We start from the raw sequence: 14,572 nt of genomic DNA, 5'->3' as shown, positions 1-14,572 counted from the left end.
CTATACACTAGACGTTATTGTTAATTGGATTTGAAATTTTTGTTGCTTTTTATAAATAATTGTGATAGACATTGTTATCACTATCTATCAAAAATTGATATTGTTGGACTAGTTGTTGAAAGTTTTTTTTTTTTCTTTTAGATAGTTCTAATATTTGTTAATGAATTTGATCTTTTTATTAGTTACTTTTAGATAACATTGAATAGATCACATTGTTTATTGAAAATTTTGTTGATGTTAGTTAGTTGTGATCATTATATTGTTTTCAATGTCTATCATAGTTAGACGCAAATGAAAAGTTAATTTATCGACGTCTATCAACGTTTATTAGTAATTAAAACTAATATAGTTCGTTATTGATAAAGGTTGATAGATGTTAATAATGATATGAATAGATAGGAGTTTAATGCACACTAATAGAAAGTGATAGAAATATATCAATATTATTACTGATAGAAACCAATACAAGTCTATCATTAATAGATATTGATAGAAGTTTCTCAATATCTATCCACTCGCAGATATAGTATTAGGCTTAACCCCTCAATCTTATCGTCTTTGTATAATACATATAAAAAAACTATTTAATTATTTTTAAAAAAACATTTTATTACTTTTTAATATTTAAAACCATTTTTTTAATAAGAAAAAACTTTTTCTTCACTAGCTTCCTTTTTCAATTAGATAAGTTTCCATTTTGAGTTAGATAAGTTTTGTAATTTATTTTCTCTCTTTTGAAGTTGTTATTTTATTTGTATGATTTGGTTCTCATATTTCAAATCATTTTTTTATTAATTTATTTAATTTATACATATTTTATTAATTCTTAAAATAATCTAGAAATCTTAATTAAAATTGTTGGATTATTTAAGTTATATCGATATGTCTAACATCTTCTTGATTTATGTTAAAAGAAAATCAATCCAATCATCATTTCTTTTTTACTAATCTATAAAGCTCCATCAATATGATAAACGTATAATTAATGCAATAGAAAGAAAAAAATATATTATAAACTGTATTTTTCTATATTTTTCTTTTATTGGATGGAATTTTTGGTTGTTTTTTTTTTCTATTTGTTTATTTGCTATAAGTGTAAATGAATTTGGCATTTTTTCTATTTATAAAAATTCCTTGGGAAAAACGTAAAACTAAAGTTAAAATCGAGGGTTAAAAATTAAAATTATGAATGGTTATTATTAAAATGGAAGATAAACCAAAATGGTATTTAGTTGAAAATGATAATAAAAAGTTAAAAAGAAAAAAATGGTGATGGCGGTGAGCATCGTCACTTTTGGCACTGTTGACTCTACCTCCTTCGTCTTCCCCCTTTCCCCTCTCTGTTTCCAATTTCTAACCTCTCTCTCTCTCTCTCTCTTCCATCTCCGATCTCATCCTATCCCCTTCTCCTTTCTATTCAGATCCCCTCTCCCTCGAAAAACCTCAATTCCCCCATTCCAACAATCCTATGGATCTTGCCCCAGAAGAGCTTCAATTCTTAACCATTCCCCACATTCTCAGAGAATCCATCCTCATCCCTAAACGCTCCCCCAAAACCTTCTATCTCATCACTCTTACCCTCATCTTTCCCCTTTCTTTCGCCATTTTAGCCCACTCCCTCTTCACCCACCCCCTTCTCGTCCAGCTCCAAAACCCCTTTGCCGATCCCATTCAAACCCGCCACAGATGGACCAAGCTCCTCTCTTTTCAATTCTGTTACCTCATCTTCCTCTTCGCTTTCTCCCTTCTCTCCACCGCCGCCGTCGTTTTCACCGTTGCCTCCCTCTACACTTCCAAACCCGTCTCTTATTCCTCCACTCTCTCCGCCATTCCCAAAGTCTTCAAACGCCTCTTCGTCACTTTCCTCTGGGTTTCTCTTCTCATGATTATCTATAACTTCATCTTTCTTGCCTTCTTGGTACTCCTTGTTCTTGCCATCGATACCCAGAATTACTTCTTGTTCTTCTTCTCTGTTATTGTCATCTTCATCCTGTTTCTAGTTGTTCATGTTTACATCACCGCCTTATGGCATTTGGCTAGCGTTGTGTCGGTGCTTGAGCCGATTTATGGATTTTCGGCCATGAGAAAGAGCTACGAATTGCTTAAAGGTAAAACCCGATTTGCGGGTGTACTTGTATTTGCTTATTTAGCCATTTGTGCTACAATTAGTGTCATATTTGGAGCTGTCGTCGTGCACGGTGGGGATGGATATGGGGTTTTTGTGAGGATTGTTGTTGGTGGCTTCTTGGTTGGCGTTTTGGTGATTGTGAATTTGGTGGGATTGCTTGTTCAGAGTGTGTTTTATTATGTCTGCAAGAGCTTCCATCATCAAGGAATTGATAAGCTGGCCTTACATGATCATTTGGGTGGATATCTTGGTGAGTATGTACCTCTCAAAAGTAGTATTCAGATGGATAGTTTAGATGCATGAGGTAGAGAAAAGAGAAAACACACAATTTGTTATCTAATGTTGTTGTAAAAAGATAGTATTTAATCCTTTTCTCAAGTGAATTTGTGGAAGCTTTGTTCTCATTTTTATACCTACTACCACTTGCAATTGATCCTTAATAATTTCTAAGGATCAGTCAAGTCCTTGTCTTTGAATTGGTGGTGGGATTATACTGTATTGTGCCATGGATTATTTATATGTTGATGGGAAAGTTCTGATATTGTTTTTATATGTTCATTATTCATTGTTTCACATGATTCTGTCTCAAATGGGATTGATGATTGCAACATTGCATTACTCATTGGAGAGTTAGTAGGGTCATCAGTTCTTCTTTTTTATAGTTTATTTTCTTCTGTTTTGTGCTTCTTTTCTACTCCAATGGTATATTAGAATGTGGTTCCATTTAGATTGTTTAGAAGAGAATGTGCATCATTTTCCACTTAGTAGTACCCTTTTGAATTTTGATTAGCCATACCATACCCACTAGGCATGAGGATTTTTCTTTATATTCTTATTGAGTATTTTGGACTAGCCAAGTAGATAGTGTGGTAAATTTGTGTTCAAACATTTTCATGGATTAACATCCCAACTCTCTCTTCTCTGCTTTGTTATCAAAATGTTTGATGCTGCTACTATGAATCCTCATCAAAGTTTTTATATAAATTTTCTTCCCTAATGTTTAGTTCATTGAATCTCTGCTATTAACTGTCTTTGTTCTCTGCACAAAGAACACTTCCAGTATTGTATGATAATCAGCAACGATAATATCAAAGTGTTGGCTCAGTCGAATCTCCCACTATGTAGTTGTATTCAAAAAAGTTTGTTGATTTCTAACTATTAGCTTTCAATGGTTAGAAATTAGACCTTATGCACCTTCAAATTTATACAAATTGTTATAATTTCTGTAATTAGTTTTAACACTTGTAAAATTGTGAAAGTTTAATTTTTACAATTGGCCTGGAGTTTTCCATTTGCCCATTGTTTTATTTAGCATACAGGAGCCAGGAGGTATTTTGATATTTCGAATGAATGTCATTTGTCAATTACCAATACCTTTTGGCGCTCAGTTATACTATATCACAGTATAGTGTATAAACTCAAACTTTTAAAGCCAATTTCTCTACAACAAAATTATATTCTCCACTCCTATATGCTGTGATTTTCTTTGAATTTTTGGTGTCAAGAAAGTTGTCATGCAAACAGAAACTTGCAATGATCCAGGATCATCTTCCAATGGCTGGGAAGTTACAATCATTAATGGTGTGATTAGAATACATTTTCGAATATTTAAAGCGTTTATTGACTACTCAATTGAGCAATAAAAATGAGTTGCAATTCAAACCAACAATTGGACCTAAGATAGGCTCTTTAAAACAATGAAAGTCATTGATTCCGCTAGTTACCGAACTTTATTAACGAATATTATTTAAACCAAATAGCATATGTCAAATGTATTAATTTACTTCCTAAATGTTTAAGTTTTGATTTTAGTAGGTGTCTGATCTCTTGAATATCTTTCATTTTTATTTTTAATAGATTCTTAGAACTCTGGTAGTGATCAATTAATTTTGAACTTTCAAACTATATCATGCTTATTCAAAATCCTTAAAACTTAGTCGTCCATTAGATAAAACATTAAATTTTGCGTTAAGCAAATGGACGGGGAGAAAGTGAAAATGGCCTTCCTTTTCTTAACAATTCATTAACTGTTGCATTTGAGTAAAATGATCAAAATGAGACCTCATACACTTGAATTGACATTTGCTCTTCCTCTCCTCACTATATCACAACCTTCTCTTTCTCTTGATTTCCTTTCTTTCTCACTCTCTTCCCTCCTTGCCCTCCTCAATCTCCTTTCCACACATCTGACGTTCTGAGCAACCTTTCACTGATTTAGTGACACCATTTGTACAGAGTGAAGAAAATGGGAATCAAAACCAAGAAGAAGAAGATGAAGAGAGGAAAAAACTGAGTAGTTTTGTAAACTTTGGTTCTTGATATATAATATAAACAAAACGGTAAAATTCTTCTTGTCTAAAAAAGTGGAACAGAAACTATTTTTGGGTCTAAGATTTGATATTGTAATCATCGACGTTTAACTTAATTAATATGATACAACCTAATCACCTAATATTATTCTATGTTTGGTAGAATAATTTTCAAGTTGTTTCTTTCTTTTTCTCTGTGTACCACACAAAACATAAATTGGAGCAGCACAACTTCGTTTTTGGTAGGGAAATCAATTCAGAATAATATATGTTTTATAAATATTTGTGTTTAGTATTGTGAATTAAAATAATTATTTTATGGATATGTATTATTTGTAATAGTCCAAATGAATTGATGAATTATTTATTAACAAAGAAAAAAATGATAGAAGAATGATGTGATTGAAGTGGAGCCATGCATTGGGTTGTAGGGCATCACAGAGTGTCTTGTACCTCAACCTCCTCGTTCCTATTTGTATATACTAACGTCAAATATGAACTCTCTAACTATTTTGAGTTAATAAATAATTACTTTCTCATGTTTATATGCAAATTTTAGGTTTGTTAAATAACTATTTGGTTATTCCAAATTATATCTAAAACTATATTTTATATAAATTTCTCCCCTACAAAATGTGATGGATCTACCAATACTTTAATTTAAACAACTCTCCTTTTTATTTAATATAGGTTTTCGAATTAATTCGATAACTTAATTTTAGCATTCCAAACAACCTCTATATTTCTATTTTAAATAATTATACGATTAATAAAAAAAGTTAAAATATTATTTTGGTTTAATTTGTATACTTTATAAAGATCCTAACCTATTGTAATCCTTTTTTGAAAGAGCATTGGATATTATTTTACGACATAACATGAAAATAGTCAAAATTACATTTTTAAAGTGAATTGATATTTTGCATCGACTAAGATTGATTTTAGAAAAATATAAAATCATTTTAAATTGTCAAGAGAGAAATTCAATAATAATATGTAATTTTTGTTAAGTGATTATCCAAAAATCCCTCTCCAAATAGTTATCTAATTCTGTTTTTTTTTTTTTTTCTAAAATCATACCATAATCAACGTGCTTTTTTTTCTTTGAATTTAATTTTTAATGCATTATTTATTAATATAAAGTAAAGTATAGGGTTGGAAAACACACATATTTTATTATTGAGAAGTTAGGGGAAATTTTGATTTTTGCATATTACACATTTGCATTAGATAATCCAAAAAAGTCTATGTCTTTTTGTGATGAGAAGATTGGCCTCAATCTTACCCATTTTTTTTATATATAAAATACCTCAAATCTTACCCAATTTTTTTATACAAACCATACCATATATAGTATTGATATTTAAATTTAAAAAAAAAAAGCTAAAATATATCAATGCATGCTTGTTGAAACATATACATAAATGAGGGTAAAATTAGAATAATAAAAAAACAAAGATCATCACATTCAAAAACTAAAATATATCAATGTATTATTGTTTCTTACCTTATATTACATTTTTTAAAATTCAATTCTATATTTAAACATGTTTTCACTCTTTCTCGTTTATATATATTTCTCACCCTATATATTTGAAGTTTTAAGAAACACAAAACATTTCATATATATCTTGTTTTGTTGTTTTAACTCAATCTATAACAAAGCAAGAATTAATAACACAAGCAATAAGAGGTAGAGAGAGAGAGAGAGAGAGAGTACCATAATGAACATCAAAGGTGACTGCATGCAGTTGCATCGAAGAGTTTGGTATACGTACTATTGGATAATGCAAAGAAGAGAAGAAGAAGTTAATAAAACATAAGTATTTGTACAAATGAAAGGCTTTCTAATGGTTAAAGGTGTGCGTGTGTGTGTGTGTGTGTTTCTTTTTCTTCTTCCTTCACTTTTACGCATAGTACGAAAATCCAAAGGAAAAATGAAGGTTAATTTATGACTGTGGGGAGTAGTGATTGTTGGTGTCATGTAGTGTCGGTCCTTCATTGAGTTATTTGCTAACTATTATATGCATTATTATTATTGTTGTTATCAATTACCCCCAAAATATAATAAATATATGGTGTCCACGTGTACTTCACTCTTTTATTTTATTATTGTCAATTATTACTTCATCATCAAATCATAACCCAACCAATGGGAACTCCATTATCATTCTCTACTTTTCATTTCCATTCTCCTTTTTTTCTCCTTCTACATTCCTACAAACAATAATAGATATTAGTTTTAGAATATTATCTTTTTTTTTTCCTTTAACTTATTTTAATTGTACAATATATTTAAAATTAATTAAGTAAATGATGTTATTTGAAAAGAGCTTAGTGTTTTGGATTACTGTATTTTAGGTGCCATGTTACAAATGTTGTCAGGAAAATACTGTATGTTCTTTCATTTTATTCTTTTGAAATTGATTTAAAAGATTAACCATTTCCTTCTCCTCACAAATTTTGGAATCATATATATGTGGTTTCAGTTGCAGTCTTCTACGAACAGATATCAATTATTTGTTTAGTTTAGAATTGGTTCAATTAAATGTATATTCAACTTTCAATAAATCTTGTATTTAGTTCTCTTTCAAATTAACTTATATCAAACTTTGTTGTGTATAATAATTTTTATGAGAAAATACCGTTACATAGACATGTTTCAAGAAAAATCTATAGAAAAAATGTTAGTTCAACGCGTTTAATCTAATCGTCAACTTTTCAACACAATAAATTTTTATATATTTAAAAATATCTCTAATTATTAATAAATAAAAAGTTCAATATTTAAATTTACTATTTCTAAAGTTTAGAAATATTAAATTAATATTTAAAAAGATAACAATATGAACCAATAATTATTTGTGCATAGTTCAATTAGTATCTATATATATCGTGACGACAAAAAGTCTTAGATTCCAACGTTTCATGTCTAACTTATGTGATTTAAATTTTTTAATTTTTTTTCTTATGTTATTATTGTTTTAAAAAGATTCAAATTAAATAATTAGAACAATAGAACCATAATTTAGTCCTCAATATATATTAAGGGGAATTTTTTATTAATCAATACATAAACATAAAAATAAATTGATATTTTATATTAAACTCTTAGAATAACTATAATATAATTTATACTAAAGAGTTTAGATATTTTAATGCGACTATTCATCCACATCCTATCATTTTTCAAAAGGATGTTTATTAGTTCAAATTTATTAACTATAAATAATAGTTTTATATTTAAGAATTAATTAAAGTTAATAGCAATAGACATTTAATCTATTATTTAATTAAACTGCATTTTTATTATTCAATCTCTTAAACATTATTAAAAATCCAATATTTATATAGAGTATTAATAAATCTAGAATTAAATGGAATTTCAAATTATTTTATGAATAATAATAATTAATTCCTAGATTTTAAAAATGAAATCTTATAATAAATATTAAATGTCGTCGGTGAAAATTTTCGTAGAAAAGCACATGAAACAAACAAGCCATTTACTTTACATTGGAATCAAATTATTAAATACAATGATATGAATTGAATTGAATAATGAATGTTTAAGAATGAATGAAGATCATGCAAATACCCTCCAAATAACTCAGATTTTTTTATATAGTTTTAGTCTATTAATCAATCAAGAAATTAAGTTCTCCCCACGTTTTATCACTATACTAGACATGATATCATGTCCTACGTCATGCTCATTTAATTTTGTTCATCCTTTCTGAAAAACAAAAAGTTATTTTTAAACAATTTTAATTTTTCTTTTACGTCCGTGCTGGGTCGATATATTATCGTTGTTTACAATATTGGGTGGTCGAGTTAATGGTTTAATATAATGCAATAATAATCATGGATGAATTGAGTATTTAACTTCCGACTCATCAAGAAATGTTCTTTCAATTTAAAAAAAAATGTGTTTCAATTATCGTTGAACAAAACTCTCTCAGACCATCCGTCTTTATATTTTAAACAAATAGAAACATATTGAATTCAACCACCAAACAACACGTAGACAGAATTGTTACTTTTTTTAATTAACGATGTCTATGGTCCACATATTATTAATAATACATAATATACCCTATAATATACCCTATTGTTTAAAAATATATATAAATTTAGTCTTGGTACATCTATCATCCATAATAATTGTCCTTGAAATATAGGGGCTTGATATTTTGAATATCAAGATCTAGTAAGAAGGATTATAAGAAACATTATTCATAGTTTATTTATTATTTTATTTACTTGAAGTAGATCTAATAATTAGACAAAATTTCAAAACCCAATGGAGACACCTTATTTGACTATCTGAAATATTCTCATATATGTGTAATTTTCAATATTGGCTCTCCCAAAGACACAGAATATATCCTAATTAGGTAGAAAATAATAATCAAAAAATGGCCTAATTATATATATTTAACATTATATTAGATAAACTTCACCAACTATATGTAAAGTTTAAAATAATATGAAGAAAAAAAGGGTACAAAATTAGATAGAAAACATGAAAGTTGCGTAACAGCTATATATCTAAAAGATTGCATTAATATTAAATGTCACTTTCATGAAAATAATGTCAAAGAAAAAGGAAAACGATATGAAATTAAATCTCCCTATCTACACAAAATGAAACTAAACCACCATTATTATACAACGTGTTAAATACCAAAGTTTAATATTTTAAATTCTAGAGATTTAAAAAAATTAATTTTGTCAGAAATAATTTAGTTCCTCTCATTTATAATTGAATTCAAAGTTAAAAAATGGTTAGAAGTATTAGAACCATTTATGAAATTTTATAAAACTATATATAATACCTAAATTTTTGTTTCTAAACTCATATGAATTACTTAAACTCTAATCAATATTCAAATTATGAATTTTGTTTTTCATGTGCCAAAAAGTTTTGAATAGGATACCTCTCAAATGGTTTATTATAACATACATGCATGTGTATGATTTGAAATTTAAATTTTTAAATATAAGATGGTCCATTCATGCCTAAATGAACTTATCATCTATATTTTTTAATCCTTTATAATTATAAATTTTTTTATTAAAAAGGGTTTTTTTAATCATCATGCATGATGTGGTATTATCATACACTATATGATCTTAAACAGTGGGTAAAAATTGATTATATATATTCTAACTTTAATTTATAACAATTAGTTATTACACATTTATAACGATGTAGTTTATAATAAATATATTTAAATTTGAGAAATTATAAAAAAAAAATGAACGTTTGCAAAAATAGGAAAAAAATTATGATAATAAGACTTTTCATGTCATTATATTTTCTAAATTGCAAAAATATAAAATTTAAAAATAGATAGTCATTTGATACATCTAATTACTCGTCATATTTACATTATGCAAAATAAAGAGTGTTATAGACTTTTTTTATATATATATATCATGCAATTTTCCAATAAAAATGTCAAAAATCAACAAAAATATTTAAAACTTTATAACAAAAATGGGTAACACATTTGTAAAAAATTAGTTTATAAAAAAAAATATTTGTGGTGGGTTTTTGCAATAAAGTGTGTAGATATGAACTTATTTATATATGTATAGATTGATAGATGGTTTAGGATTGAAGTAGTGACCTTTAGGCTTAGGAAGCAAACACACTATCACTATTCTATGAAATCCTTTACTTTTTAGAAAAGGGTTTATTATTCTAATTACAATTAATTATGGTGAGATCAAACCTTAGTCTAAGTTTTTTTTGTCTTTTCATTTAAAAGTTTTGAATGACTTAGTATAATAATAAATAGAGAAAATGTTATGACTCCATTGAGAAAGGTACCATTAAATATATAGATTAAGCAGCAAATAAATTAATAATTCTTAATTAAATTAATGAATGAGATCATTAGTGATTAGTGAGAGGATGAAAGCAAATTAAAAGTAAATTAAGGGGAAGGGGTTTTCTTGATGATACAGATTACGAGTAAATTAAAAGGTCAACATAACATACACACACGTGCAATTAACACGTATTTAATCGAACCCAATGATTGAAACACACGTTGGTAAAAGGTATCTTCCTTTTTATTATTACATTTTCTTTTCTTTTTCTTTACACAAATTGCTTTTTTCTTTTTTATTTTGGTTAAGAAAAAGATTTCAAATTAATGGCTGACCTTCATTTAAAATTTGATCAATCATTATTCAAGATTGCACATCTTTAATTTATGGTTCTAAGATCTAAGATCTAATCTTCACTTTTATTTATACTTTTCTTTGCACAAAAATCAAACCATCTTCCTCTACTTTTATACATCTTAATTTTATTTTAAGTATATTGTTGTTACCCTTCATAATTTATTCAATGTCTTTTTTAATAGTCATGATAAATAAAACACGTTCGATTTTTTCAAAAGAGTAGAAAAAATAGTAATAAGTAAGATCAAATGTTGATTTGAAGTTAGTGGATAAATTAGTGAATAAGTAATCAAATAGAGTGAATGTTGCAATGTTTAACTAAATTCAAGATCTAAGTTGATGAATAAATTTAAAGTTTTGAATATGAATAACCTATATTGGCCAACATGAGCTTAGCTCAATTAACACATGTATCTTCCTGTAGACAAGAGGTCCAGATTCAAATCTCCACTCTAGCATTTATTATAATACATTTCAAAAAAAAAAAAATATACGAATGAAAAGAAAGGAAGGTAACATTTTGTTTTTTGTTTCCGGTTTTTTAAAGATTAATTAGTCTTGTTCCATTTTACTACTTTTCTCATTATATTTGTATCAATCTTAAGTAAAAAGAGTTTGGATTCTCGACCGAATTTCAAAAACAAAAAGAAGTTTTTAAATAATATTTTTTTTTTTTAGCTTTTGAATCTTAACTTGGTATTTGAAAACAAAAAAACAAAAAAAAACATTTAAAGATGAAATAAGTATTTATAGACTTAATTTTCAAAAGAAAAGAAAAACAAAATGATTATCAAATAAGATGTAACTAATTATCCGATGATACAAGACTAAGTGAGATAACTAAAGAATAAATAATGGGTGGACTAAATTAAACTAACATTCAAAATTTACAAGTTGGTTTAGCAACATGCTTAAATTAAAACAATAATATCAATTAAATTATTTAGATTATATATTATTAAAAATGATATGGTTAGTTATACTATAAAGTATTTATTACTTAATAATAAAACATAGTTGAAATAGATTGGTTCCTTAAACAATGGACATAGGTTTATATCTTAAAATTCCTTTTTGAAAAAAGGCCAACAACATGCTATAACAATTTCTTTTTTTTTTTTACTAAAGAGTTATTCGAATTGATAACTTAAATAAAACGAAAATGAATATAGAAGAAAATAAACATAATCTTCTAAAAGTATTTAATATTTAGAATAATTCATTCTATCATAAATTGAAGTATTTGGTGTTAGTTTAAAATAATTTTTTGAAAAATAAGATTATAAAATAAATCAATGGAGAGAAAACACATCCAACCAAATTTATTTGGTGTTTAATGAGAAATCTCTCAAATATCTATTTTTCTTTCTCTATTTTTTTTTCTATTCCTTTTTACAATATATTTTTCGTGTCGTTCTTTTTGTTTTGTTTTTTTCTAAAATACTTTGAATTTTTTTTGAATGTGTGTTGATCATATACATTTAAATATAAGGATTTACAAATGTTTCTCTCTCAGCCAAATCTATTTCGTCTTAAAATTTGTGAAAGAAATCATGAAGACGTCAATGAAGAACATGATCATTCGGTTTGTTAAATGAAGATGAATGAAGAATGTGATATAATTACACACCTTTTTGTCTAGTTGGTATTATTTTGTCTCAAAACAAATATTTTTTATTTATATTTTATCGTTGGGAATCAATTTTTTTATGGTTATGTATTTACATTTTAAGATATTTGTATTTTTAAAATTGAATTGTCCAAAAAAAATAATAACTACAAAATTAGTAATTTCAAGATAACATACGACTAATTTTAAAATATATTTCTAAAAAATTCAAAATGTGTTTATTTCTTTATGAAATTAATTGATAATATTTAATAAGATCTAAGTATAAGCATTCTTTGTATGGAACAAAGCAAACACAATTTTGCATATAAATATATATAAAAAAAGTCAAATAAAATAGATAAGTATTTAAATTTTAAACTCATTTTATAAAAAAGTTTTCTAAAAAATGTATTAAAAAAAACATTTTTTTTTGCAATCCAAACATACCGTTAGAATATCACGTATGAAATGAATTACACCAATTAAAATTTAGTAAATAATAAAAACAAAGTTAAAATTAAAAAAAATGGCTTTAAACAAAAAAAGAATTAAGGGTTTATTTAGTTGATAATCTAAAAACATAAATTTGTATTTAATGAAAATAGAGAGTTGTATTTCATGTTTTTATATTACATGTATTTGATTGCAGATTCAAGAAATAATTTAAATAATTATTTAAGTTGGGCTTGAGAATATATTTGTAAAATATATAACTAATAATCGCAGTTATGTACCAAATATTAGTAACTATAAATCATTAATAATTTTTTTATGAACATGTTTCATGTTTAAAATATATTATTATTATTATTATTTTATAATATTATATAAATCATAATACATTACATAATACATATTTAATTTAACAAGGTTGAATTAAGTAACATTATATTATTATTTATTTCTAAAACTTACACGTTAAAAATTAAAATTCAAAACTAGATGAAAACATATCATTGTTGTTTTTAGAATTCAAGCAATTTTCAAAAACAGAAGTTGATATGTATGTCAAACACATTTTAATCCTGATTCGATCAAACAAAAAAATATAAAATATAGTTTAGATGACGATCAGTCCTATTTATCCATAATATTTATTAAAAAATTTAAATAACCATGGATTAAAATGTTAAATTGATTCGAAATTTAAGCATTAAATTTCTGTCATTATATAGAAATAAAATAAAACAATAGGATTGTTTCACTACACAATTTTTTTTTCTTTTGGCGGAAGGTTTGACTTCAATAATTATTTATAGTTGTTTTTCCAAATTTGATTGGAGGAATAATGGGTGATAATATTGTTTTATTTTATTTGATTGTCCAAAATTTGATTGTCCAAATTCAAAACATAAATATAACAAAATATCATAATATATTTGTGATATACCACGATAGATTACTATATATGTATATCTATCATAATATAATATATACAGACACTTGCAATCCATCGTACTAGAGTTGGAAAATGTGTAATATTTTGCTATACACATTTGGTATAGCTATAATATTTTTTTATTCCTTTTGTTATAGCTAAAAATAGTAATTTATTAAATGTAGGCGCAATGTATATTTATGTTATGCTTAAACCCATCCAAATGCATTAATTTGAAACAAAGCTGTTTTTGAGGGGGAAATTAAGGAAAACACATTTATTATATTATACCATTGGAATAAAACTTATATAAGAAAAGAAAAGATTTTGATTTACACAATCATGAACCTAACCTTTTTAGTTCTATAAACTATAACCCTACTTCTTAGTTCAATATAAATGTAAAGTTAATACAATAACTCAATATGTACTACTTCATTGAAGAGAGTGATCCAAACATGATACTCTCATTTATTAAAACTAAAAAATGATTTTTTATTGGAATTAGAAATTCTTTTGGATGGAATATAAACGAAGAATTTGATTATGATTCCATCGGTCAATAATAGAGAGTATATATATATATATATATATATTCTTGAAGGTAAGAAAAGTTTTGGTTTGAGAAAAGGAAAATTAGAGAACTAACATTTTGAATGTACGAATTGTCTATTTTCTATTTATTTCGAGAATTGAATTGGAATATTCCGTTATTATTTTGATGAATTATGGAAGAAACGAAGAAGAGAGAACAAAAAAAACTTCCACTTTCATAATTACCTCGTTGACAATAATTCTTGATAAGGTAAACAGATATTAATTGAAGTAATTAACGGCTAAAGAATCCAATTCTCGTCTCTCCAACTAAACGAAACCAACCATTAACGACAGCGATACATCTAAGTTATAACAATATATCAATTCAATTGACACGGATTCTTGTTTGT

At 26.1% G+C, this 14,572-nt stretch overlaps 1 protein-coding gene and 1 long non-coding RNA gene across 2 annotated transcripts; one reads left to right on the top strand and one right to left on the bottom strand.

Moving 5' to 3' along the window:
- The first annotated feature begins 1,262 nt into the window (after positions 1-1,262).
- LOC101206734 lies at positions 1,263-2,689 on the top strand. The gene has a single exon (XM_004145077.3). The coding sequence runs from the start codon at positions 1,469-1,471 to the stop codon at positions 2,429-2,431; it is 963 nt and encodes a 320-aa protein (XP_004145125.1). The 5' UTR covers positions 1,263-1,468; the 3' UTR covers positions 2,432-2,689.
- A 1,326-nt stretch (positions 2,690-4,015) lies between these two features.
- Positions 4,016-6,331, bottom strand: LOC116401784. Its single transcript, XR_004214145.1, has 2 exons — positions 6,158-6,331; positions 4,016-4,337 (listed from the first exon to the last, which is right to left on the bottom strand). It is a non-coding gene; the product is annotated as an uncharacterized LOC116401784 (long non-coding RNA).
- Between the last annotated feature and the right edge of the window lie 8,241 nt (positions 6,332-14,572).

This window comes from Cucumis sativus, chromosome 1 (assembly GCF_000004075.3).
Source record: "Cucumis sativus cultivar 9930 chromosome 1, Cucumber_9930_V3, whole genome shotgun sequence".
NCBI classification, from domain to species: Eukaryota; Viridiplantae; Streptophyta; class Magnoliopsida; order Cucurbitales; family Cucurbitaceae; genus Cucumis; species Cucumis sativus.
Note: the sequence above shows the minus strand (reverse complement) of the source record. Positions and strands in the feature narration are given on the sequence as shown.

Coding starts and splice junctions, on each gene's coding strand:
- LOC101206734 (XM_004145077.3), top strand. CDS start 1,469: ATGGATCTTGCCCCAGAAGAGCTTCAATTCTTAACCATTCCCCACATT.